We start from the raw sequence: 27,541 nt of genomic DNA on the forward strand, positions 1-27,541 counted from the left end.
AATACAAAAATACCCTAGATTAACACACACAAGAGGTTAATGTGAAAAATACATCAAATAAATAAATGAAAAAAAAAAGAATGAATCATATAAATTAATAAAATAATTATTTTTATCAAATCATTTAATCTGTTTTTTGTCAAATGCTCTTAACAGTGTTATGTCTAGTGTCGAACTGCAGCTAACAATAATTTTTTACTGTCAGTTAATCAGCTTACCTTTCAATTTCTGCCGGTACTGTTCCTTTTCTTTGTCTTTTCCCTTCTCCATCAGATTTGACGGATTTAAACAACTTTTCAGCCAAACAAATCAAAATGTAAACAGGTAACTATAGCAGGCACAGCTGGGACAGAGGGTGTCGTATGTTACAGAGATTATAAAGGCCCTGAGGCAAAACTGTGATTTATAATATTGGGTTCTATAAAGAAAATTGACCTGACAGGTAAACAGTGCGTTCCTCACAAGACACAGCATGATGCATGATATACATTGTTATCAAGTTATACTTCATATATCCAGAGGATGTATGTATGTGATAATATGTCACCTTTTCAGTAACATATGCATAAATATATATAGTTAACATATATGCTCGCAACATATGATAATACCATATAAATGTTCATCATATAGATATTTTAATACATGTACATATACAAATTTTACTATAGATTTTTCACGTGTTTTAAACATATCTTAATATATCCAGAGGATGTATGTATGTGATAACAATATATCGCCTTATGGGTAGCATATGCATACATTTATACATATATATATATATATATTTAACATAATGGTTTCAACATATAATATCAAATAAAAGTTAATCATATAGATATTTTTAATACATGTACATATACAAATTTTATCATGGATATTTCATATATGTTATAAATGTATATCTTAATATATCCAGATCCTTATAGGCGTAAAAAATACGCCTTATATGCATAAAAATATATTGTTAATATATATGGTTGCAACGTATAATACGATATACAAATTCCTCGTAATGATATTTTTAATATATGTCCATATACAAATTTTACTGTGGGTATTTCATTATGTTATTAACATATAGTGCATATATCCAGACGTTGTATGTATGTGATAATATATCGGCTTATAGGTAACATGCGTAAATATACATATTTAACATACGCTACATGGTTGCAACCATATAAAAGTTCATCATATAGATATTTTGAATATACTGTATGTACTTATGCAAATTCTACTATGGATATATCATATAAGTTATAAACTTATATCTTCATATTTCCAGAGGATGTATATATGTGGGACCAACTTTAAGCCAAATGTCTGCATTTGACCTTATTTAATGCAAATAACACAAGAGCACCAAAACACTATTTGTTTGGCAGCACAGTTAGGGGGGCATTTCAAAGTTTGCAGATGCTTTGAGAATTACACGGTTTCTTTTTGTCTTATCTGCTCAGGTTTAGCATTTCTTTTATCCTGAAGATAAGTGAACTTCACTGCTCTCTTGTCTCTGTCTCTCTGTCACCTTTAATTACATTAATCCAATCAGAGCATCTTAACTCCTCACAGCTGAGAGCAGAGAGTCAAGCAGTAACAGGTGGCTCAGACACCTCCTCCTCCTCCTCCTCTTCCTCCTCACAGTCAAACACTCGCACTGTTTCAGCTTCTCTCTCCTCTCTCGGCCCAGTTCTGGTTTTGTTTTGCTGTTATGAAGCTGCCTCACGGTTCAGTGGGCTAAAAGACCCCAACGACCGGGCTGTTAGGCTGCCAGGTGGTGGGAGGAACAGGAGGAGGAAGAGGGGGCTGGGGCTGCTGGGAAAAAAAGAAGTGCTGGAGAGGAAAGAGGGCAGAAAGAAAGGAAGGCTGTGTGGACTGTGAACCTGCTGCAAGAGACTGGGAAGAATGGGAGCTGCGTATGGAAAGAAGGTCAGTCACTGGTTTCATGTGTCCTTGTCTAAAATTAGTTCAGTAGTGTTACAATAGATTGTTTACCATCTGCAGTCTGTCATCAGAGGTGGAATGTAACCAAGTACATTTGCTCAAGTACTGTACTTAAGTGCAAGTTTGAGGTACTTGTACTTTTGAGTATTTCCATTTCTTTTGCTACTTAATACTTCTACTCCACGACATCTCAGATGGAAATATTGTACTTTTTACTCCACTACATTTATCTTACGTTACTTTGCAGATTCAGATTAGTAATACAAAATACAATGAACTAATGAATGTAATATTATTATAGATTAAATTACCCAGCAGTATATAAAGTAATTAAATGAGCTCCAACTTTACCAGCTAGTGATGAACCCATTAGTGCATCAATAATTATAATACATTAAAATAGCGGTAATATACACTCACCGGCCACTTTATTAGGTACAAGGTGTACCTAATAAAGTGGCCGGTGCTAGTACCGGGTGGTCTTCTGCTGCTGTAGTCCATCTACTTCAAGGTTGGACGTGTTGTGCGTTCAGAGATGGTATTCTGCATACCTTAGTTGTAACGAGTGGTTATTTGAGTTACTGTTGCCTTTCTATCATCTCAAACCACTCTGCCCATTCTCCTCTGACCTCTGACATCAACAAGGCATTTTCCTCCACACAACCACCGCTCACTGGATATTTTCTCTTGTTCGGACCATTCTCTGTAAACCCTAGAGATGGTTGTGCGTGAAAATCCCAGTAGATCAGCAGTTTTTTAAATACTCAGACCAACCTGTCTGGCACCAACAACCATGCCACGTTCAAAGTCACTTAAATCCCCTTTCTTCCCCATTCTGATGCTCGGTTTGAACTTCAGCAAGTCGTCTTCACCACGTCTAGATGCCTAAATGCATTGAGTTACTGCCATGGGATTGGCTGATTAGCTATTTGTGTTAACAAGCAATTGAACAGGTGTGCCTAATAAAGTGGCCGGTGAGTGTATATTACTGTGAAATTGACCATTCTGCATAATGATTATTTTAACTTTTTATACTTTAAGTATATTTTGATACTGATATTTTTGTACTTTTACTTAAGTAAGATTTTGAATGCAATATGTGGTACTAATAATTTTACTTAAGATAAAGGTCTAAGTACTTCTTCCACCTCTGGTTTCCAGTTTGTTCTGTCTTCAAAAACAGAAACACACCTGACCTGATAAATCTGTACTATACGTTTAGGTAGAGCTGAAATGACCAGCTGATCATTCATTATGTTGATAATCGGTCAGTCATTAAAGTTATTGTTCAACCTAAAGTGATAAGTGAGCACCCGGCTGAGCGTCGCTGTGTTGGAGTTCTCCACGGAGAACGAGAGGGTCGCCTCTATGCAACGGTGAGTCACTGAGAGGAAGTCTCTGACTGTTTGTGCTGACAGCAGCACAAACAGCAGCTCAGAGTACCCGGCCTTCTTGGAGTCTCTGGGTGATGTCCTGGAAAGGGCACTGACTGGGGACTCTAAAGTTCGTCTGGGGGACTTCAACGGTCACGTGGGCAATGATGGAGAAACCTGGAGAGGGGTGATTGGGAGGAACGGCCTGCCTGATCTGAACCCAATTGGTGCTTTGTGATTGGATTTCTGTGCTAGTCATGGATTGGCCATAAGAAACACCATGTTCAAGCATAGGGTGGTTCATACGTCTACTTTGCACCAGAACAGGCCAGAGATGATCAACTTTGTGGTCGTGTCATCTGATCTGCGGCCGTATGTCTTGGACACTCGGGTGAAGAGAGGAGCAGAGCTGTCCACTGATCACCACCTGCTGGTGAGTCGGATCAGATAGGGTGGGAGGCTGCCGGACAGACCTTGTTAAACCCAAATGGTTAAACCGGGAACGTTTGGCTGAGGCACCTGTCCACGAGGTCTTCAACTCCTACCTCCAGAAGAATTCTTTCGTGCAGGCTGGGGACATGGAATAAGAGTGGGCCATGTTCCAAACCTCCTCTCTGGAAACAGCTGCTTAGAGTTGTTGTGGGAAGGTCGTCGGTGTCTGTCGTGGTGGCAACCTAAGAATCTGCTGGTGGACACCAGCGGTGAAGGAGGCCGTCAAGCTGAAGAAGGAGGCTGTTCGGGCTTGGTTGGCCCAGCGTTCTCAAGAAACAGCAGACAGGTACCGCTTGGCTAGAAGGGCTGCAGCTAAGGAGGTCCCGGGGAGAATATGGAGAGGGACTTTCGGTCGGCCTAAAGGAAGTTCAGGCAAACCATTAGATGACTCAGAAAGGGAAAGAAAGGTTTGGCTCAGGCTGTGTTCAGGAGAGGAGGAGAACTGCAGACCCGAACTGGGGATATCATTGAGCGGTGGAATGAGCACTGGAATGAGGAACTCCTCAACCTGACCAGCACGTCCTCTGTGGTGGAGGCAGACTTTGAAGACTCGGGGGAAGACTTATCCATATCCCTGGCAGAGGTCGCTGAGGTAGTCAAAAGGCGTATGGAGGTCGGGGACAGTGCCTGTGGAGTGGCAGATCTGAGTGGTGGTTCCCATTTTTAAAAAGGGGTACCGGAGGGTGTGCTTCAATTATTGGTGTATCACACTGCTCAACCTCCACGAGAAAGTGTGTTCTAGGGGGCTAGAAAGGAGACTCTGACTGATTGTTGAACCTCAGATCCAGGAGGAGTAATGCGGACTCCGTCCTGACCAGCTCTTTACCCTCGTGGGGCTGTTTGAGGGGTCATGGGAGTTTGCCCATCCAGTCTACATGTATTTTGTGGATTTCAAGAAGGCTTACGACCACGTCCCCCGGGGAGTCCAGTGGGGGGTACTGCGGGAATATGGGGTACCGGGGTCGCTATTACGAGCCACCCGGTCTTGCCCCAAGAGATCGAGTTCAAGTATCTCGGGGTCTTGTTCATGAGTGAGGATAAAATGGAGCGGGAGATGGACAGGATGTTTGTTGTGGCGTCAGCAGTGATAAGGGCATGTAATGATTATTTTCATAACCTGCTAATAATTTTCTCCATTCATCGATTGATTGTTTGGTTTGTAAAAATTGTGAAACAAGCGAGAAATGAGATTTTATTAACTCTTCATATGTTTTAATTTGTAAAGTAACTAAAGCTGTCAGATAGTGCAGTAGAAGTATAAAGTAGCAGGAAAAGAACATACTGAAGTACAAGTACCTTGAATGTGTACTGAAGTTCAGTACTTGAGTACTTGAACCCGCTCCTCTTTGTGATTCCTCGAACACACAGTTTCTGGTGAACCAGAGAAAGACGACAAATATTTGAGCTATGGGGCGCGACACACCTGTTGAGGTGGGTGTGTTGGGGTGTGTTTGTTGCCATGATGACCAGCAACAGCTGACATCAGGGTGGCGGTGTGTGTGGACGGAGGTATCAGACCGGGTCATGTGGCTGTAATGTCCCGCTCAGATCGACTCATGAGTCTATTTTTAGTAGCGTTCCCGTCAGCAGCAGCAGGCGGACAGACGAGACCCTGCAGACTCACCGATGTTGGTGTTTGTCACAGAGAAGCTCAAAGTTTTTCAGCTAATGTGTTTGTTAGCTAATGTTTGTCATCAAGACTTTTATTTTTCCTCACAGTTTGATCTGTAGTCACCATGGCAACTGAGCTCACTGTGACATCATCAGGCCACAGAAAACATTTCTCTTATTACACATCCCTTATTTATGTCTCTCTAATGATGTAAAGTACTGATCAAAAATATCATGTGATCCAAATGTTGAGCCATCATAAAATCTGAAATATTAACTAAATAAATCTGAAAAATTAATTGGTGGAATACAATGTTTTAATTAATCGATTAAAATATTTAATCGCGACAAATTGCATGATTGTCCATAGTTAATCGTGATTAATCGAATATTAATCACACATTTTTTATCTATTCAAAATGTACCATAAAGGAAGATTTGTCAAGTATTTAATACTGTTATCAACATGGGAGTGGACAAATATGCTGCTTTATGCAAATGTATGTACATATGTATTATTGGAAATCAGTTAACAACACAAAACAATGATAAATATTGTCCAGAAACCCTCACAGGTACTGCATTTAGCATAAAAAATATGCTCAAATCATAACATGGCAAACCGCAGCCCAACAGACAACAACAGCTGTCAGTGTGTCAGTGTGCTGACTTGACTATGACTTGCCCCAAACTGCATGTGATTATCATAAAGTGGGCATGTCTGTAAAGGGGAGACTCGTGGGTACCCATAGAACCCATTTACATTCACATATCTAGAGGTCAGAGGTCAAGGGACCCCTTTGAAAATGGCCATGCCAGTTTTTCCATGCCAAAATTTAGCGTAAGTTTGGAGTGTTATTTAACCTCCTTCATGACAAGCTAGTATGACATGGTTGTTGACATTTGGTACCGATGGCTTCCTTAGGTTTTATATTCACATATACCAGTATCTTCACTCTAGCTTTAAAACTGAGCCGCTACAACCTAAAGATTGCAAGTTGTGTTAATGTGTTAACTTTGACAGCCCTAGTATATCTACATCTACATCTATCTATATCTATATCTTTTTATATATCTTTATCTATTTATACATATATTTATCTGTCTAAAAAGACAGCAAGAGGGGATTCAACACATAGGAAATTAAAATATGTATGAATATTTTATTATTATAATATTAATACAATAACACCAGTCTCTCTTATTGTGCCTCGCAACAAACAGCGTCGGCCCGGCCTCGACCAATCAGAGCTCAGATCTTCTCAGCAGGTTCCACTTAGTTCATGAACTCATGTGAGCGAGTGAATGAGCTCTGACAGAATAAATAGCTGCAGACTATTTTCAGCTGCGGTTACGTAACACTGCTCATTAACAAGAAGAAGAAGGAGAAGAAGAAGTGACAGAATCAGGATCAGCCTGATGATCATTCACAGCTTCCTGTCTGATGTCCAGAAACACAGAAAACAGGTTATAATAATACAGTTTGTGTGTTTAGTGTTGATGTCTTCAGTGGGTTAAAACCAGATTGCATCAGATTAAGATCCGAGAAAATCCCTGCGGCTAAAAATACTGAAAGACGAAGACGAAGAAGAAGCTTTATAAAGACGTGGCTGTGATTAAAAAGTATTTTTGTGGTTCAGGTTCCTAACTGAGTGAACTGACCCGGAAGTATCTAAGTGGCAGCCATGATAAGAGCTGGTTGAATTCTCTAAATGCTGAGGAAAGGTACTTTCTTATCTCCTTCAGCATAGGGAACACCTGACCTTCCTTTACCAAAGGAAAGAAGATAAGGTCATCCCACCTGCCTTGTGGCAGCAACATTTAAAGCGACGCACCATTCGGCCGTCAATAGCAGCCGCCGTCGCTGTTTAATTCCACATTAAGGATAAATTGAAAACATCTTTCTTAGGAGGTGTGATTCTGTTTTTGACAGGAATCTTTACTTGAATTGTACAACATTGATTTTGTCACTGCAGTCATTTTCTATGTGTTATAAATACCAAAAAACATAGGACGTAACTTTTTTGACTATTCGACCGCAGCCCGAGAGTCGGTTGAAAACTCTCCAAGTCCTCTGAAGTGAACAGTACTAATACCGCGGTGTAGAGGTAGACTGTTACAAGTAAAAGCCCTGCATTAAAAAATCTTACTTCCATAAAAATAAAAAAGTATTATCATCAAATACACTTAAGTATAAATACCAAAGTAAAAGTACTTATTATGCTAATTCATATATATATTGAATTATAATTATTGACGCATTAATGTGTTCATCACTTTAATGTTGCGGCTGGTAAAGGTGGAGCTCATTTGAATGACTTTATCTTTAATAATGCATCTTCATCCTTTATTAGTTACTTTTTAATTATTGATATGAATCTGTTAAGAAACCAGAGAAGAAGAAACACAAATGCTGACACACCTGCGGAGATTGGCTCTGTTTGCTAAACTGTGATTAGACGATCATACATGTGACCTCTGACCTTGGGAATAGAAGCAGAAATATTCTGTGGGATTATTAATGTGTCATTATTTAATATATTTTCAGATATAACCTGTGCTTTAAAGGGACAGCATGTAGGATTTGGTGGCATCTAGTGGTGTGGTTGCAGATTGCAACCAGCTAAGTACCCCTCCGCTCACTACTCCCTTTCCAAGACTGCGGTAACGTGAGATGCGGGTAACGCTGTTCACCTCGCTCAGAGGTCATCCTTACCATAATAACACTACTTTAGGAGCAACAGAAGTCAGATGGAGGCTGGTGGTACCACGGCTTTGCACTCTGCAGCTCACGTTACTGGAGTTTTACAAGCGTGTCGGAGAACTACGGTGGCAGTTAACAGGTAACAAAACGGCTCTCTCTAGAGCTAGAGTTTGTTTTGTCCGTTCTGGGCTACTGTTGAAACATGGAGGTGCAACATGACGGACTCCGTGAAGAGGACCTGCTCCCTATGTAGATATAAACGGCTCATTCTAAGGTAACAAGATGTGATGATTACATGATTTTTTAAACAGATAATCTGTCTCATGCACTTCTGTCAGGATATAGTGACCGTTTTACAATATATAGGAACAGTTTGACATTTTCTGTTTCTTGCTGAGAGTTTTTTGAGTGTAGAGTTTTTCCCTCCACAGTCGGAGGTGTAATGTTGCTGTATATCCAGCAGAGGGCAGACTGTCCTCAGCTCAGTTCTGCTCCTGATTCAACCTGACACCACAGACGGGTTTGAGACCTGAAGGTCGCAGGTTCAAATCCCCCGTCAGGTTGACTGACTGTGTCCTCTGAACCCGGACACAGCTGATCTCACATCAGCTGTGGAGTTTCATTTGATTTAGACCAGTGGTTTCAAACCTTTCCTGAGACTCATGTAGTAGTAGTATAATAGTACCACCGTGTGACATTCAGTTCGTTAATGCTGTTTGCACCACAAGTTTAGAATGCAACCTGTCCTGATGGGGGGCGTCATGGTGTCACCTGCATCATCATCAGGATGAAGATGAAGATGAAGAAGAAGAAGAAGAAGAAGAGGAAGAAGAAAAGTTCACCAAAGGTCAAACTGGTCATTTAACTTCCTGGTGGACAGACTGGGACCAGTTTAGGAGAATGGATCATTCATTAAATCTTCATCCTGCAGTAAACAACATTCATGTCACCTCCAGAGACACCCTCCCTCCCCCTCTCCCCCTCCGCCTCCCCCTCCTCCTTCAGGCCTGGGGGGGAAGCGGGGGTGAGGGGGGGGACTCTATTAGACAGTGAGGGCCTTGTCACCATGTTGAAGCCTGATGAAGTCTCCTAGCAACCAACACAAAGTCCATTCAGTCAGAGGGGACGCCGTCCAACTGACCTGGAGTCTGAAAGGAGACGGGCAGCTGAGAAACAAGGGGGTAGAGGGGAGGACGAGGACGAGGAAGAGGAGGAAGAGGGAGAGGAGGAGGCTGAGCTTGACTCAACTCAAGAAAGCAAGTGCAACATCAACCCGTTCTCACTCCCAAGTTGTCAAATACTGCCGTTTGGTCAGCGCCCCTCAGCATCGGAACCCTTTAGCGACAGTACGTGACAAACCAGGCTTTCAACTAACTCCAATGTAAACCCACCGACGGTTGGAGCAAGTGACGAAGTATTAATAGCGTGAGAGTCCATCCAGGGCGGGAGGGTTGGTCGATGCGTCAAACAAACACAAGACTTTCAAATAGGAGACCGCCGTTCGTGTCCAGCGTGAAACTAAAAGCAACGTTGACTTACTTTGTCACATACGCCGTTAGTCACATGACTCGTTGGTATTGTCAGTCACGTGAAGTTAACTTCAACCACGACTGTTTCCTAACGCTAACTAAGTGGTTGTGTTGCCTAAACCTAAGATCCTGTGAAAACGGCTTTTAGTTTATTTTGAAAGGACACTATGCATATAACTAGCGTATATTGACGAGCCGTCCCTGGTCCGTCCAACTCAAGACGGATACCCCGTGCGTCGGTCTCCGATGCTGAGGGGCACTGACCAAGCGACAGGATTTGACGAGTTGGGAGTGAGAACGTGTTGGCAACACCAAATACTCAAAAACTGGAAATACTCAAAATACAGCACAGATCTCTGAGAGGACACATAACACTCAAACTTCCGGTAGTGGCTAGAGGGGAACCAGCAAACTGGGGAAACTCTAGTGAGATTGTTGAGGTTAGGCAGTGACCTCGAATAGTTAACCTGAGGTTAGGATAGGTCGTCAGGCAGCGAGTCTCTCAAGAGTTTTTGCAAGTTTTTGTAGATCTGGGTAATTGTTGCATTGTGGGTAATGTAGTTGCCAAAAGAAGAATGCGATATCTCCTGGTTTTCTTCATTTGACACAAACTGATGAAGCAGCGACTTCACAGCAGAGAAACAAGCTTCCTAGCTTCAGTATCGTCTCTCTTCACTGCTCTGTCCATGTGTCCTTCCTCCAACACTCAGCCAGTCCGGACCTTATTCTCTCTCTTTCTTCTTCTGTGTTTTCCAGAAAGCGTACACCATCGAGCACGAGCCTCCGCCGAAGCAGCAGTGTGTGAAAAACGGAAAGCATCCAAACGGCAGAGGTAAGTTTGTCCCTCTCAGGTTACCGTCAGGGAACAATGGTGCACTCTGGGAGTCTGACCTGTGAATGGTTGTCTTGTCTCTCAGTGTTATCGGGCTGTAATGAAGCAGCTGATCTGATGACAACATGAGGATACGTTTTAAAGACATTTAAAAGATATTCAGTGAATAAACGATAACATACACGATGAAGCACGTGGCTACGTTCACACTACAAGCAAATTTGGCCCAAATCCAAATTGTTTCGCTCTCATGTGACACAGATCTGATTTTTTCAGATCAGATGTGGACCGATCAGATGTGGGCCACTTTCATATGTGGTCCTAAATCCGATACATAATTGATCACTGGCCATGTGACCGCTGTGAGAACGATCATATCGGAATTCATGTGTGTTTCCACGTTATACCTATAACATAATAACAATAAATCAGCAGCAGTTATGAAAAATGTGTAAACTGCGTTGTTATGGCAGACGTGCATTATCTGGGAAACATTACGTTTATTCACTTTACGTGGAGCTCAGATTAATACTGAATTATGTTAAATAATGTTCGCCAAATTAATTAGTGTCTGTTTATGAGCCGTAAAAAATCATAAATGACTGTTTAGATGTTTACCGGTAAGCTGGGCTCCGTTAAATTTAATAATATGTCGACGGAGGTTTTCCTCCGACAGTAGGAAACAGTTGAAGACTTTATTTAACTCGTCATCAGTCATTTAAAATGTAAATGAACTTATCAAACAGACTTTTCACAATTCACCCACTTCTTCTGATAAAATCGTCATGTTTCACAGAGCAGAACTCTGATTTAATGAAATCACATGTTATATGAATTGCGTGGATGTGCTGACTGGCGGTGTTTGGGGATATCAAACAGTAACGTCACACATCGTACTTTAGTTTAATTAACTTAGTTCACAGAAGAGCTGTTAAAGTTAAACATCAGCCAAAATGAAAAGTCTTTCTTTAGCAGTCATATAAAGTCATATCATATCATATATCATATATGATATATGATATGATATATGATATATCATATCATATCACCTCTATAACAGCAAACCCTGATCTGTTAAATTGAGCAATATGTTAATGGGGTTTGGCAGTCACAGGACTCCAACAACTCCAGTGTGTATTTTCGGAACAATGGGCCGTCGGGCATCAGTCCCTCATGTGTGTGACGTTATTGGTTGCATGCGAGACGTTTCAGGGCAGAGATCCGTTCACACTTCAAACATGAATGTGAACAGTCAATAAAAAGATGGGATCTAGGGGAAAAAAGTCAGAATCGAGCATTAAGCCCTGTAACGTGTAGCCTTAAAGCGGCAGTGGGCAGAATATTTTTGGCATCATTGGGCAAAAATTCCATGATAACATCATCACCATATTGTAATTCAAGTGTTCTGAGAGATAACTACACTTCAGCACCCCCTCATGGCTCTGTTTTCAGGCTTTAGAAAATCTAGCTGGTGACGGAAGACTTTGTCCAATCACAGATAGTTTCAGAAAGAGAGCGTTCCTATTGGCTGTTCATTCAACGGAGGCAGCTGTCAATCACTCACAAACTCTGATCAAACGGTCAAAATAGGCAGTAGGTCTGTGAAATCTTGCAGATGCCATTAGGAGCACTGACGACACCAACAAGTCACGTGACTAACGACTGACGTGACAAAATAAGTCAACGTTAATTTTAGTTTCACACGGGACACGAGCAGCGGTCTCCTGGGTGAAAGTCTTGTGTTTTTGTTTGACCCCTCCCACCTGCCCTGAACGGACACCCTCACACTATTAATACTACGTCACTTGCTCCGACAGCTGAATAACACCGCGGCTGGGTTAACATTGTAGTTAGTTGAAAGCCCGGTTCGTCACATATAGTTAAAGGGTGCCTCCGTGCGTCGCGGTCCGATGCCGAGAGACGCTGACCAAACGGCGGTTGACGAGTTGGGAGTGAGAACGGGTTGCAGAGAGAGGTCCGGGACGTGCTTAGCTTAGCTTAGCACGAAGACTTGAAGCAGGAGGAAACTGCTAGCCTAGCTCCATCCAAAGCTCATTTTCAGCCTCAGTGATGATAAATACTTTAGTGCATCCATCTTTAAGTCCGTATGAGATATTCTTTATTCTTTATTTGGATCCCCATCAGCTCACACAACGTGGTCGCTAGTATTCCTTTTGTTTGTTTGTCTGTCTGAAACCAAACCTCCAGCCACACTGTTGTCACGTCATAAAACTGATTTATTTCTAACAGTCTTGAAGTCACTGACAGAAAACATCAGAGAATGTATTTAGTTTTTTATTTTGGAAGACTTGTATGGACATTCATGCTTCCCAGAGGATGAACCCTGTTGAGTTTTCAGCTCCACCGTCTTCAAGCTTTCACTTGTTGACAGTTTTTTTTTTCAAACCCATGAAACCTGAAGACGGCAGCGTGGGAAAAAGGCTGAGAGCAGAAATGTTGCTTCACAAAGAGGAGGAGGAGGATGAGAGGAGGAGGACGAGGAGGAGGAGGAGGAGGAGGAGGAGGGAAACACTGGGAGGATCATGTGACCGTTGTTTTACACTCTGCACGACTCAGTGGGGAGGAGAGGAGCGCTGCTGCTCCTACATGAAGCACATGAAGGTTCACACAGACTGAAATACATGAGGAGCACCAGGACCTGGATCTGGATCTGGATCAGATGGATCAGATGGATCAGAGGACCAGCAGCAGCCTCCACCTGTCCACCACAGTCCGGGAGGGGATGGTGAAGTCTGGTAAGAACCAGAGGAGGACTGACTGATCCTGGATCCTCCTGAAGCTTTTTCTAAACTTACACTGATTCATTATTTTCCTGCTGGGTGTGTGCCGCACTATTCTGCGTGGAGTTATTGTGTTGTGTTTATGGATTTTGTGAGATATTTAGTTTCATTCTTCTAAAAATGATCCTTCCGCTCTGTTAATCAATGAGTTCTGTTTTCTGTCCAAATACTTTCATAATAACTGCAGAATATGAAACAAGTCATTTTAACTTGTTGTGTTTCACTGTTTTATAAGCTGTTTATAATTTGTGTTATTTTCTTTTTTTGTTTGTCTGCATGTCAGAGTTTTATGTTGAATTGAATCTGTGTTTGGTGAATATGTAGAAATATGTAGAAGAAAAACTAGAATCTCCACCTTAAATAAGATTATTAATGCAAATCAAGTTGTTTTACTGTTATTTTGGAACTGGAATAATTTATTTAGGAATAAATTAATTGTCAACATAGTTAGTAATAAATGAAGATGGAGATTATCTGCAGTTTTAAGAAGTCATATATGGTTCATATACCTCAGAAACTTTATTATTATTTTATGATAATTGCATTTAAGAACATGATTTATTATTTTAGGACTTGAAAGTAAAAGTGTTAATATAAGAGTGTAAAAATACACTACAAGTTAATTTCCTGCATTCAAAAACTACTACTACCTATTTAAAACAAACTACAGAAGTGATTTTATGTCAAGGTGGAGGTCATTTTAACTTGTCCTTGTGCCGTTGGGTAGTTTAATGTACAACAATGCCACATATTTTATGATCTTTTTATTGGTTTTGTGTGTCAATGTTACAATTAATAACCATAGCTATATCTGTAAAAGTACAATATTTAAATGTTATTTTTTATAGTAGCATGAAATGGAAATATTCACGACTTGAGTAATACTTACTTTCCACCACTGGCAGTGGTATCAGGATATTTTGAGTTTATAATTTACATTTTATGAATAATTCAACTCTTGAGTCATGTGTTGGAGAGCAGCGTGGTGCTAACTGCTCATAAAACAGTGTGAAGTCGGTTATGGACGAGGGGAGCGTAGGATGAAGATGAAGTCACTGTTGGTAGAGAAATTGGATTTGAGTGGGAGTTTAGATCAACTTACTATGCTGAGATTGTTACGTAATAAACAAAATCTCTTCTCATCAGAAGAATTAAAGGAAAGTGGAGTCATGCAGACTTGGTGTTTTAGTTCTGGTTTGGTTCAACATTCTCTGGTGTTTTAGATCGGGTTCACACCTAAAGGTCCGGTTCCTGAACCGAACCAATACGAGGATGATACATCGTTTAAATTTTCCAACTGGTCCGGTTTGCGTTCACAAAGGCAAACCTCAAACGGTCCAGAAATTGTAAACAAAACTCACAAAGTGGAAAAGTCATTCAATAGAGACAAAAAGTCGCTCATAATTTTTAGCTGGACATCGTAGATCATGGAGCACCGTCAGGTTCTGTTCATGTCGGTGTTGATCTGGAGCGCATATCAGCAGACTTTAGTGGACCTGCATATGAACGTCTCGTAAGACAGCGGGTATTAAACAATGTATTAATGCAGGAAGAAACTCTGTCATCAGACGGTCTTTTCTGCAAAGCGTTGTGTACTTTGATGTACTGTTGACATTGTTGTTGAAATTGAAATAATGTATCATCTTTGCAGTGGTTAGATTAAGGAACTGGACCTTTAGGTGTGAACCCGGCCTTAGTCCTGGTTTGGTCCAATATTCTCTGGTGTTTTAGTCCTGGTTTGGTCCAATATTCTCTGGTGTTTTAGTGCTCGTTTGGTCCAATATTCTCTGGTGTTTTAGTCCTGTTTGATCCAATATTCTCCGGTGTTTTAGTCCTGGTTTGGTCCAATATTCTCTGGTGTTTTAGTGCTCGTTTGGTCCAATATTCTCCGGTGTTTTAGTCCTGGTTTGGTCAAATAGTGTCCGGTGTTTTAGTCCTGGTTTGGTCCAATATTCTCTGGTGTTTTAGTCCTGGTTTGGTCCAATATTCTCCGGTGTTTTAGTCCTGGTTTGGTCAAATAGTGTCCGGTGTTTTAGTGCTGGTTTAATTCAATATTCCCTGGTGTTTTAGTCCTGGTTTGGTCCAATATTCTCTGGTGTTTTAGTCCTGGTTTGGTCCAATATTCTCTGGTGTTTTAGTCCTGGTTTGGTCCAATATTCTCTGGTGTTTTAGTGCTCGTTTGGTCCAATATTCTCCGGTGTTTTAGTCCTGGTTTGGTCAAATAGTGTCCGGTGTTTTAGTCCTGGTTTGGTCTAATATTCTCTGGTGTTTTAGTCCTGGTTTGGTCAAATAGTGTCCGGTGTTTTAGTCCTGGTTTGGTCAAATAGTGTCCGGTGTTTTAGTGCTGGTTTGGTCCAATATTCTCTGGTGTTTTAGTCCTGTTTGGTCCAATATTCTCTGGTGTTTTAGTCCTGGTTTGGTCCAATATTCTCTGGTGTTTTAGTCCTGTTTAGTCCAATATTCTCCCGTGTTTTAGTCCTGTTTTTGGTTCAATATTATCTGTAATTTAGTGCGGTTTCTCAAGCCAAAATTTACTCCGTTTTATTCTAACTGGTGCGGTTCATCCCCTGGTGCGGTTAGCTTGAAGAGTTGTGAATGCAGTAATCGTACTCGTACGTGCAGACAAAAATTATGTTAAAACTTTGTTAAAACTGGTTTAGTCCACTATTCTTTGGCATTTTATTCCTGGTTTGGTTCCATATTCTCTGGTGTTTTCGTTCTGGTTTGGTCCAATATTTTCTGGTATTTTAGTCCTGGTTTGAGCAAACAGAGCTTTTTAACTGTTTTTTTAAATGGTAAAGCAGGATTGTTTTTCTAGGAGCTGATCAATAGCTGCAAAGTTCAGACTAGTTTGTCTTTTGCAACACGTCACTATGTGACCTGAGTGTTTATGTAAGAGAAAGGCAGACTTCAACCTTCTGTTTGAGCAGTTATCACTTCTGTTTGTGTGATTAATTGACAAATCTGTTTACAAAATCTGTAAAATGTCAAAACAATCGCCAGTGACTGAAATGTTTATTCAGTCTGAACACAAAGAGAAATGGAAATATTTTGTAGATTTTGGTTTAATTTAAATTTAAACATGTAAATATTTTACATTTTCTCAGATTTTGTTGCAGTGACTATTATTATTATCTGTGTTATTGTTGACCATAGAGTCCAACCAGAATGTTGAATCAAATTTAGAAATGTAAAGAACTGTTTTTAGTAGATTAGATATATAGCTTATCAAATCAGAAGCTGCAGGATGAGTTTCACCTTTACAGACGACACAACTCATCTCACGCTTTTTGGTTTAAGATGCTTTGAGCACTTTGCAGCAGCAGGTTTGATCTGATTTAGTAACTTCAGTATGATTCTTTTCTCAGGATGAATGAATTAATGAGAAAATACATTATGTTCTGATATTACTGTGAAACATGATCACATTTCCTCCTGGCAGAGGTGGAGTCAGACAGTCTTCCTCTCACAGAGGTATCACAGCTTCTAGTTGTAACCAGATAACAGGCACTCACAGAGATGTCGATAAACTACAGAGAGGGTTTAGTTTGCACGTCCTGTCTCAGATCAATATGAAACCACAGAATATCTCAAAGTCCGTCCACACTTCCTGCATCGGTCCTCTGATTCAACTCTCCTGTTGAATCATCACAACTCTGAAACTCTGAGATTAAATCAAGTTAAAAGTCACAGACTGAGTCCAGATCAGCTGTAGGAGAGAAGACAACTTCAAGTCCCAGAAGGCATTGCTGTAAGATCATCCAATCAGAGACTTTCTCAAATCTCTGCTGTGCTACATTCACAGAGTGAAATGTCAGTGTTGTAAATGTGGAAATGTGGAGGAGCAGCAGCAGCTCAGTCGTAAAGCTCAACACAAAGATCAGAAATGTTTTTAGCCTCCAGGTTCATGAATATCTGTCAATTTGTGAGTTCCATGCTCATGCTTTGGTCACAATAATGGTGTTTCTTTTGATACTTAAAGGTGCTAAATGCGAGATTGGGAGCATTTCTATTGCTTCTGCAAGGCTCTCAACGTGGCGACGGCCGAGCCAGAGCATGGATGTATAAAGAGAACTGGATACAGCGTTGGAGGCGGGGCCCCAGTCATTCCTATGAGAGTTGCTCATTGGCGCATGAAGCCTAAATGGCCTGACTTCCTTCTTGGCGGAGTAGCGTCCGAGATGATTGGCGGAGTAGCGTCCGCTCGGTCACATGACTTGGTCACGGGGTCCCAAAGTCACGCTGTTGTCAGGGCTTGCGCTCCAGCCTCGGTCTGGGTCTCACTCACATGAACGGAGGAAGGGAAATAACTCTGGATTTGGCTATTAGTGCATTTTACAACTTTAAAAACTATTTTTTTTAAATAAAGGCTATTAGAGTGTTCGTACTGGGGAGTTGATTCACCTCAAAATAAATTATCTGCTGAGTTACAGACGTCTCTTTCCCAATGTAAGTCTATGGGAAAAAGTATTTTTGGGCCCAATGCGTCACGTGACTGACACGGGAAGTTGCAGTACTGCCGTTTGGCCACTGCGAAAGTTGGGATCGACGACTGACGCACTTCCTGGGGGCTTGAGCCAGAGGCCCTCGGCTAACAGTGCTAACAGCGCTAACAATGAAAACAGCATTAACAGTGCTGACAGAGTTAACAGTGTTTACCTGAAGGGGGAACCAGAGGATGGGTGCTGCGCTTCTGCGACAACTGCGCAATTTTCTCAAGTTGCAAGTTATCGGTTGCATGCTGCAGATTTGGTGAAACAGGCTGTGAAAGCGCATCGAAGAAGGTTTTCTTTCCACAGTTGGGAGGGAGGGGGAGAGGGGGGTCCACGTCAACACGTTAACACGCCATCAATCTAGGACCTTTAAACCAGCCATCCTGCAACATCAGTGTCAGCCCTCACTGATGCTCTGGAGTCTGAACAAATCTGTGCACCAGCTTCAACATCTGGAGGAAAGTGTGAAACCAGAAGAGCGTAGGCTGTTCCAGCAGCTGTCCACATCCATGCAGCCGTGTGCCGCATCCAGTGCTCATTTCATTTTTGTGAAATATGAAGCAGCAGTGGACGTTGGTCTCTGGTTGCACTTGAGAAAGAGGTCATTGTGTGAAGTGAACTGTATGACATCTGATCTCTGTCTCCCAGAATATCTGAGGACTCGGATCAAATGCCTGTTAATCTGTCCTTTCTTCTGGCAGACAAACAGGGACGATGGACAGACAGAGACGGGAACACTATGATTCAGACTAAAGCCTGAAAACATGGACGCCTGTGTTCACAAACACACAGCTTCCTTCTGACAAACAACATGACAACAAATCCCTGCTAGCGTCCCCTACAGGCTGCAGTGTTTATTACATGAACACATATCCTGATGTTTTACTGCAGATGTAAGGTTTGTCCTGAGGGGCAAAGATCATCGACTCAATAAACGGTTCATCCTCTGCAGAGCAAATCAAGTAAAGTTAAATCAACTTTTAATCCATTTAATCTGAGCGTCCTTGTGATTGTGTCCTCAGCCTCAGCGTATGCAGACCTACAGCAGCACCGGTCTGGGGGCGTACACAGGAAACCGTCCCCGGTATCCAGCTACGTCCCGCAGCCTGACTATTTAGAGGGAGACGAAGACGACGACCTCATCAAACCCAAGAAACTGGTGAATCCTGTCAAAGCTTCAAAGAGTCACCAAGAGCTTCACCGAGAGCTGATGAGCAGCTGCAAACGGTACCAGTGTGTGTGTGTGCGTGTTTGTTTACATATACATGTGAGGACGGTGCTGGGAAGTGGGGACATTTTAGAATGTGAGGACATTTATGGAAAATAAGGCCATTTTTGGGAAGTGGGGACATTAAGACAGTAAGAACATTTTTGAATAAATGAGGGCATTTCCGAGATGTACAACATTTCTGGAAGCGAGGGCATTTTGAAAAATGAGCATAGTTGTTTAGGAATTGAGGAAGTCTTTGGACATTTGTGTAAACTGTGGTAATTTTTTGGAAAGTTTATTCTTGGAAAGTTAGGCTGCTATTCTTAACGTGAGGACCTTTTTTAAAAGAAATGCTAGGACATTGTGGAATGTGAGGACATTTGTTTGGAAGTGAGGGCATACAGGAAGCGAGGACATTCAGAGAAGTGGGGACATTTTGGAAAGTGAGGACATTTTGGAATGGGAGAGCATATATTTAGAAATTGAGGATATATTTTGGATTTTTGGACAGTGAGAGCATTTTAGGAAAATGAGGACCATTTTTGAGAGTATGACATTTTAGAAAACAAGGACATTTTAGAACATGAGGACATTTGTGGAAAGTTGGACAACTGAAACTGAGGTCATTCTTTTTTAGTGCCAGGACATTGTGGAATGTGAGGACATACTGTATGTTTAGAAATTGAGAGTATTTTTGGAGGAAGTAAAGGACTTTTTTTAGAAAGTGGGAACATTTATGGACAAACTCTCTGCCTCATACTGTCACTTAAGTTCACAGTTTTCTAAATCACAAGAGCATTAAATATATTCTCTTACTACCTGCTGCTGAGTCACTTTAAAGCTCTCAGCGAAGGAACAGATTATTGGTCCAGATTATTGAGGGTTGATGACTTTAATCTCTTGATGCATCGTCTGAAGAAAATATGTTGCAAGTACTTGAGTATCAGTACTTGCAGGGCATCTCTCTCTAGTCTGCCTGTCTTGCTAACCAAGAGCTGGGTGGTGTAGCGAACCCCAGCCAGACAATGGTGAAGCGTACTGATGTTTCAGAAGCCTTTTATTTATGTTCAGCCGTTAGCCATATTTTGAACACAAATTCACCTTTTCTTCTTTAAACACCTTTCTTCAGAAAACACCGTAAGAGCTAAAGGACAGACAAATAAAATACAATGAGCTCTTACTAAAAATGTAAACATTACAAACCTTATCCATATACTGTATTTGCCATACATATTAGCATTAATCAAACCTTAAGCCTAATATGTGCACATGAAAAGCTAGAAAGCTAGCATTACAGCAATGTCCATGAAAAGCTAATGTTAGCAAGACCGTCAGAATGACAACACAATTAAACACAGACGCTGTAAATGCGTTCATCTAAATCTCAAAATGTTACTGCATATAATCATAAAACATATTCAACACACAATACCTTGTTCCCGTACTGGCTAGGCGCTTAATTATCAGTTTATGATGACATAAAGCAGCGCAATTGCGCGCTTTCCCTCCTTCAGTAAATCTCCGTAGCAGTATCCTTCTTCCGCCAGGAGGTGGCGTCAAAATAAAAGTCACGTAATGTAAAAAGGCGATTTTCAAAATAAAAGCTTGCAAAAAGTAATTACCTTATAAACAGACCTTAATACACATTTAGGAGTCATTTACAGGTAGTGCATCTCTTGCTCTGTCTGTGTCTTGCTTGCCTGCTAGCCACTTCCAGGGCTGTGTTCTTTGACTTTGCGCCTGACAATAGTGAGAGTGAAATACAACAATTTATTCACTAACAAAGACCACGCCAATAATGGTATGGGTTTGGAATAGTCTATTACATATTGAAGATAGAGGGGAGCAATGATGATGTAGGAGGAATGGGTTAGGGAGGAGGATGAGGCTCGAGGAATGAGGGATGAAGGGTTGCGGCGGGGGGGATGAGGAAAAGGGGGGTCGTGGAAGGATGGATGGAGGAGAGCGACGATGGACCCGTGTCAGCTCGAGATAGAGGAAACCGGGGGAGTCTAAACTTCTTGAGCTCTGATTTTCACAGAGCCTCCAATGGTTTCTGTAATCAAACGAGAGAGAAAGAAGGGTAAGAGAAAAGAAAAAAGGCTGGGGGTAGAAAAGTGAGTCGAAAGGAAGTGAACGGATCAGGTGTGCTTAAATACTATTGCTGCGGAAATGGGATGTGTTTGTGGTGTGGCAGCTCAGAAAAGATAACCGCGCGTGAATATGCGTTCATATGCGTTCATATGCACGTGCACAGTGAAATGAAACTCCAGCAGCAACACATGAGAGTACCAGTCCAGACAATATATGGGCATGATGGCTCTCCTCATAGGCACACATCATTTTAAAACAAGACAATGATTATCTGGTCTCTCAGTCAATGTTTAGTCACAACTCTGGACTAATTCAAGATGGAAAGCAATGGACTGACTATTGATGAAATATGGAATTTAAATGTTGATTAGCTTGGCATACTGGGCAGTACACACAGAAATAGGCATTAACGTAACATAATGTCAATTCATATTTGATCAGCGCTGCCTAGTTTGACCGTTTGGTCGGAGTTCGCGAGTGATTGACAACCGGCTCTCATCGACAGCAGATTGACAGCAGACCTCCGATCAGCTCTTACTGCTTGTTTTCCTCCGGTCTGTGTAATCTTGCAGAGCACCGGAGGACAACGGAGGACCCAGAGGAACATGATTTTTGTTTCAGATTACTTGTTTCATGTACTACTGTCAGGATATAGCGACCGTTTTATAAAAATAACTTTTTTTAATCATATTTGCTCCAATCTTGCCTACTACAGCTTTAAGACAATTGCTCAGGACAAAATGGACATCTGCAGGGTATTCTCAAACCTATGGCACCTCCCATAAACGCAGTTTGAACTTTATGGTTGGGGGTTCACAAAGAAGAATCTAGAGGGGATATGATGTGTACAATGCAGAGAGGTCTAATGTATTTGGAAGCGTGTAGCCACATATTACACCCTACAAACAGATTTAATTGCTACTTTACTTTTTTAGTTAATTTTTACATTTGGACTGCTGTGAAATTTGGCATTTTGCGTTATATAAATAAAATTAACCAGCAGCCTGATGACAGTAAATTCAATTGAAACACTTGTTTATTTGTACAACCATTTAGGGAATATCAGGTGTTTTGACCATCTCGCTTTTCTCCAAGTATCCTGTAATGTCCTTTAACTCATGTCATCTACGCCTACATGACAAAATCATGTTTTACCTCAAACATTGTTCCCATAACTAGCTGCACCCAGCGTCTACGCTCTGAGCCTCCCACTGTTTTTTGTGCTGCCGCTGTTAGCGCCTCTAGTTAAAAATCTCTGAGCTTTTCAGAAAGGCTGGTGTCGTGGATGAAGCGCTCCCCAGCGCCCAGCCAGCGTTTTCTGGCAGAGACAAACGCTATTGACAGAAGCAGCGTTGCACGCCGTGCAGATGGACCGGCTGAGCTTGTAGCCTCTAGGTTACAAGAGGAAGCTCCCCAGCCCTGCTCCCTCAGTCTCACTTCATCCACACTATGAGAATTAGATTTTTTCCTCAGTCAGAAAGATTCGGGCCGAGACAAAAAACTTTCCCGGCTAAAGCCCCAGAAGCCCGATGCTGACGACGCCACTGGCAGGGAGGATTGTAGTGGGAGCACTGGGGTGTCAGGTGTGACTGTGTGGCAAAGACAAACGGTTTACACGGCTCACGGCTCAGGTAGGAGGGCTCCTTAGCAGAGTTTTGCTAAATAAGACCATTTTTCACAAGTGGGACCATTTGTAGGAAACGAGGACAATTCTTAGAAAGAGAAGACAATTTTGTCAGTAAGAACATTTTTTTGAAAATGAGGACTATTTCCAAGAGGTACAACATTTCTGAAAGTGGGGACATTTTGTAACATGAGGACATTTGATTAGGAATTGAGGATATTTTATGATATTTATGGAAAGTGGGGACTGTTTTAGGGATTTTTTTATGAGAAACTGAGGACATTTTTGGAAAATTAGGCTACTATTCTTAAAGTGAGAACCTTTTTTAAAAAATGCCACGACATTTTGGAATGTGAGGACATTTTTTGAAAGTGAGAACATTCAGAGAAGTGGGGACGTTTTGGAAAGTGGGACATTTTTAGTCAGTTGGGATATTTTTCTAGAAACTGAGGACATTTTGTTTGTACTGACATACTGTATGTTTAGAAATTGAGGGTACAACAGAATTTAGCTCATGGCCCCAGGGAGGACAGGGACGTCTCTGCTCAACATCAGCTGACTGACACAAGCCGACCAATCAAAGAGCAGTATTTTCTTTAATTACACGGAGAGAATCAGACTTCCTGCCGTCCTCTCGGCGTCTGTCTCCAACCATCCTGCTCAGATGGTGTGAAGTTTCTGAAGACACGAGCAGACGCTGCTAAGCAACAGCCTCCCACCTCACAGGCCTGCAGCCGAGGACGCTGGGAAAGTTTTCACCTCCACACAGTCGCTCATTCACACTCAGAGCTGTAACACTGTGGGCAAGGCAAGGTCGGCTTTTTCTCTTCAGTTTTATCATTCAGGAGGAAAAGAGAAGCTGGAGGAGGCCCAGAGACACACAAACAAAACACACTCATCAACATCATCAGCTGGAACACGAATCAACTGAAACTCACAACTTAGATAAAGATAAAGACAAGATAAAAGATAAACAGAGCTGGTAGGCGGACATCGAAACAGTGAGGAGGAAAACGCTGATGAAATGCTGATGATGCAGCAGATAAAACTGACACAAAGAACACAATGATAATAAGTAAAAACAACATGTCTTTGTGTGAATTTATCACATCACATGTTATTTTATCATATCACATGTTTGTGACACGCAAAATTATATGTACACACACACACACACACACACACATACATACACACACACACACACACACACATACACACAGACACACGCACACACAATGTGTGTGGAGAAACACATAATATGATGTTTTTGTTCACAGTTTTATTAGTAGTTATAACAGACTGCCCTCTGCTGGAGGAAACACAGAAACACATATACAGTTATATATTATAAGTGTATAAACTTATAACAAACTATATATATATATATATTAGTTAATTTTATTTATACTGTAGTTTAAATAAAGTTTTTACATGTAAATATCACAAATATAAATAATATAAATCTTAGCACGCTGTGTATACAGTGTACAGTATCTACTGTCATATTTATCTCATATATATAAAGCAACCTGTTACAATAATCCTAATTCCTTATTTATTCCAGCATCCTTTGCACTCTGCACCACTGCACTACTGTCTTATTGTTTACAAAAGTTGTTGTTTTTATATACAGTGTATATATATTAGAGATGTCAATTCATTAAAATATTTCATCATGATTAATTGCATTATGTCCATAGTTAATTTTGATAAATCGCAAATTAATCGCACATTTTCTTTCTGTTCAAAATGTACCTTAAATTAAGATTTGTCAAGTAATAGTCAAGTAAATATGCTGCTTTATGTGTAAATGTATGTATTTATTTTGGGAAATCAACTAACAACACAAAACATGACAAATATTGTCCAGAAACCCTCACAGGTACTGCATTTAGCATAAAAAATATGCTCCAATCATAACATGGCAAACTGCAGCCCAACAGGCAACAACAGCTGTCAGTGTGTCAGTGTGTTGACTTGACTATGACTTGCCCCAAACTGCATGTGATTATCATAAAGTGGGCATGTCTGTAAAGGGGAGACTCGTGGGTACCCATAGAACCCATTTACATTCACATATCTGGAAGTCAGAGGTCAAGGGACCCCTTTGAATATCGCCATGTCAGTTTTTCCTCACCAAAATTTAGCGCAAGTTTGGAGCCTTATTTAACCTCCTGCACGACAAGCTAGTATGACAGTGTATGTCAGTAGATCAGTTAACAGATAGATGTCAGAACAGAGTTTAGAAACAGACTTTGTGCACCATCGAGGTTTATAATGTTACTCTCAGTATGAATCAGTCACTATTCTTCACATGTTCGTGTACGTTTGTGTTGTGTGTTTATGGAACTATTGCCTGATATATAATTATCAGAGTTTTTAAACATTAAATCTATTACACTCAGGTTGTATTATAAAATATATAAGTATAATATGTTGTTGTGTGTACGTGTTCAGAGGCAGCGGGGTGAGTGTGGAGATGAAGCCGGAGCTGCAGAGAGTTCTGGAGTCGAGGAAAAGAGATCAGCTGATCAAACAGAGGAAACAGGAAGAAGAAGCTCGCAGGAAGATTTCTCCTCTGGAGGCCGAACTGCTCAAGAGACACCAGAAACTGGACGAGGTAACACACACACGCACACACACACACACACACACACACACACACACACACAACATAACAACTGGGCCCCGCTTCAGAAAGCAGGTTTAACAAACTCTGAGTTTAAGCCTGAACTCTGAGTTAACTAATCTTGAGGTTCCAGAGCAGCTGATCAGAGTCAGTTCAATCAACTCTGAGTAGGTTGAACCTGAACATTAACAAGCCATCATCAATAGAGCTCTGATACTACGATTCACCATGGCAACAGGTAAATATGAGGCAGAGCCTCCGCTAATGGATGATAAAGTGGTGGAATCTGACTGTGTATTAGGCTCCAGCCTACATTATATTTGTTCAACTTTAATCTGATGGGGAAAAACACTGAGGCCAGCAACTAAAGATGAACAATATAGTTGAAGATTAAAACAAATATATATATATAGATCAAAGACATATACCTCTTTCACACCGATGACCAGGGTTATCTGACCCTTGTTCAACCCTTCCTTTGTCAATTCAGTCCTGAACGTTTTGTCTCTTGGTGTTGTCCTGAACGTTTTGTGTCTTGGTGTCGTCCTCAATGTTTTGTCTCTTGGTGTCGTCCTGAACGCTTTGTCTCTTGGTGTTGTCCTGAACGTTTTGTGCCTTGGTGTTGTCCTGAACGTTTTGTCTCTTGGTGTTGTCCTGAACGTTTTGTGTCTTGGTGTCGTCCTCAACGTTTTGTCTCTTGGTGTCGTCCTCAACGTTTTGTCTCTTGGTGTCGTCCTGAACGTTTTGTGTCTTGGTGTTGTCCTGAACGTTTTGTCTCTTGGTGTCGTCCTGAGCGTTTTGTCTCTTGGTGTTGTCCTGAACGTTTCGTCTCTTGGTGTTGTACTGAATGTTTTGTCTCTTGGTGTTGTCCTGAACATTTCGTCTCTTGGTGTTGTACTGAACGTTTTGTCTCTTGGTATTGCAGTTGGACAAACAGCAGGAGAAGGAGCAGGAGGAAAACCTGAAAGCTCCGGAGTTCGTCAAAGTGAAGGAAAATCTGAGACGGACGTCATTTACAAGTAAAGAGGAGAAGGAAGTGTAGAGACATCTGCTGTCCTGCAGGAGACGGTGAACTGAGAAAGAGACTGTCCACATGTTTACTGGGCAATCTAAGGAAACTTTGAGGAAACTCTGAGGACGCAAACTTACTGAGGACACTCTGAGGACCCAAACATACTGAGGACACTCTGAGGACACTCTGAGGATGCAAACATACTGAGGACACTCTAAGGACACACACACAGAGAACACTTTGAGGATGCAAACATACTGAGGACACTCTGAGGACACAAACACACTGATGACACTCTGAGGACACTCTTGGGACAGACTGAAGACAATCTGAGGACACAAACATACTGAGGACACTCTCGGGACACATTGAGCGCAATCTGAGGACACACACACAGAGAACACTTTGAGGATGCAAACATACTGAGGACACTCTGAGGACACAAACACACTGATGACACTCTGAGGACACTCTTGGGACAGACTGAAGACAATCTGAGGACACAAACATACTGAGGACACTCTCGGGACACATTGAGCGCAATCTGAGGACACAGACATACTGAGGACAGTCTGAGGACACCAACATACTGAGGACAATCTGAGGACACAAACATACTGAGGACACTCTGAGGACGCAAACACACTGAGGACACTCTGAAGACACTCTGAGGACACTCTTGGGACAGACTGAGGACAATCTGGGGACACAAACATACTGAGGACACTCTCGGCACACACTGAGGACAATCTGAGGACACAAACATACTGAGGACACTCTCGGGACACACTGAGGACAATCTGAGGACACAAACATACTGAGGACACTCTCGGGACAGACTGAGGACAATCTGGGGACACAAACATACTGAGGACACTCTCGGCACACACTGAGGACAATCTGAGGACACAAACATACTGAGGACACGCTGAGGACACAAACACTGCAAGGATACTATGATGACACTCTGAAGACATATACACACTGAGGACACTCTGGGGATACACACACTCTGAGGACACTTTGAGGACACACTGAAAACACGCTGTGGACACTCTGCGGACACACTGAGGACACTCTGGGACACACTGAAGACACTCTGGGGACATTTTGAGGACACACTGAGGGCACTTTGGGACACACTAAGGACACTCTGGGAACACACTGTGCAGATGCTGGACAGAACA

The 27,541-nt window shown here is 41.6% G+C and overlaps 1 protein-coding gene and 1 long non-coding RNA gene across 3 annotated transcripts; one reads left to right on the forward strand and one right to left on the reverse strand.

Moving 5' to 3' along the window:
* Positions 1-1,643: 1,643 nt before the first annotated feature.
* Positions 1,644-26,640, forward strand: si:ch211-236d3.4 (protein FAM107B). 2 transcript variants are annotated; one of them, XM_037774612.1, is made up of 5 exons: positions 1,644-1,932; positions 10,413-10,488; positions 18,805-19,009; positions 25,171-25,333; positions 26,268-26,640. In XM_037774612.1, exons 1-5 carry the CDS (start codon positions 1,909-1,911, stop codon positions 26,382-26,384), a joined length of 585 nt encoding a protein of 194 aa, XP_037630540.1. In that variant the 5' UTR covers positions 1,644-1,908; the 3' UTR covers positions 26,385-26,640. The 2 variants fall into 2 exon arrangements, with proteins under 2 accessions (XP_037630540.1, XP_037630549.1); XM_037774621.1 differs by lacking the exons at positions 1,644-1,932; positions 10,413-10,488 and adding an exon at positions 13,062-13,244.
* LOC119491039 lies at positions 20,032-20,649 on the reverse strand. The gene is made up of 2 exons (XR_005207525.1): positions 20,425-20,649; positions 20,032-20,136 (listed from the first exon to the last, which is right to left on the reverse strand). It is a non-coding gene; the product is annotated as an uncharacterized LOC119491039 (long non-coding RNA).
* Positions 26,641-27,541: the final 901 nt, after the last annotated feature.

This window comes from Sebastes umbrosus, chromosome 1, assembly GCF_015220745.1.
Source record: "Sebastes umbrosus isolate fSebUmb1 chromosome 1, fSebUmb1.pri, whole genome shotgun sequence".
Taxonomy (NCBI): domain Eukaryota; kingdom Metazoa; phylum Chordata; class Actinopteri; order Perciformes; family Sebastidae; genus Sebastes; species Sebastes umbrosus.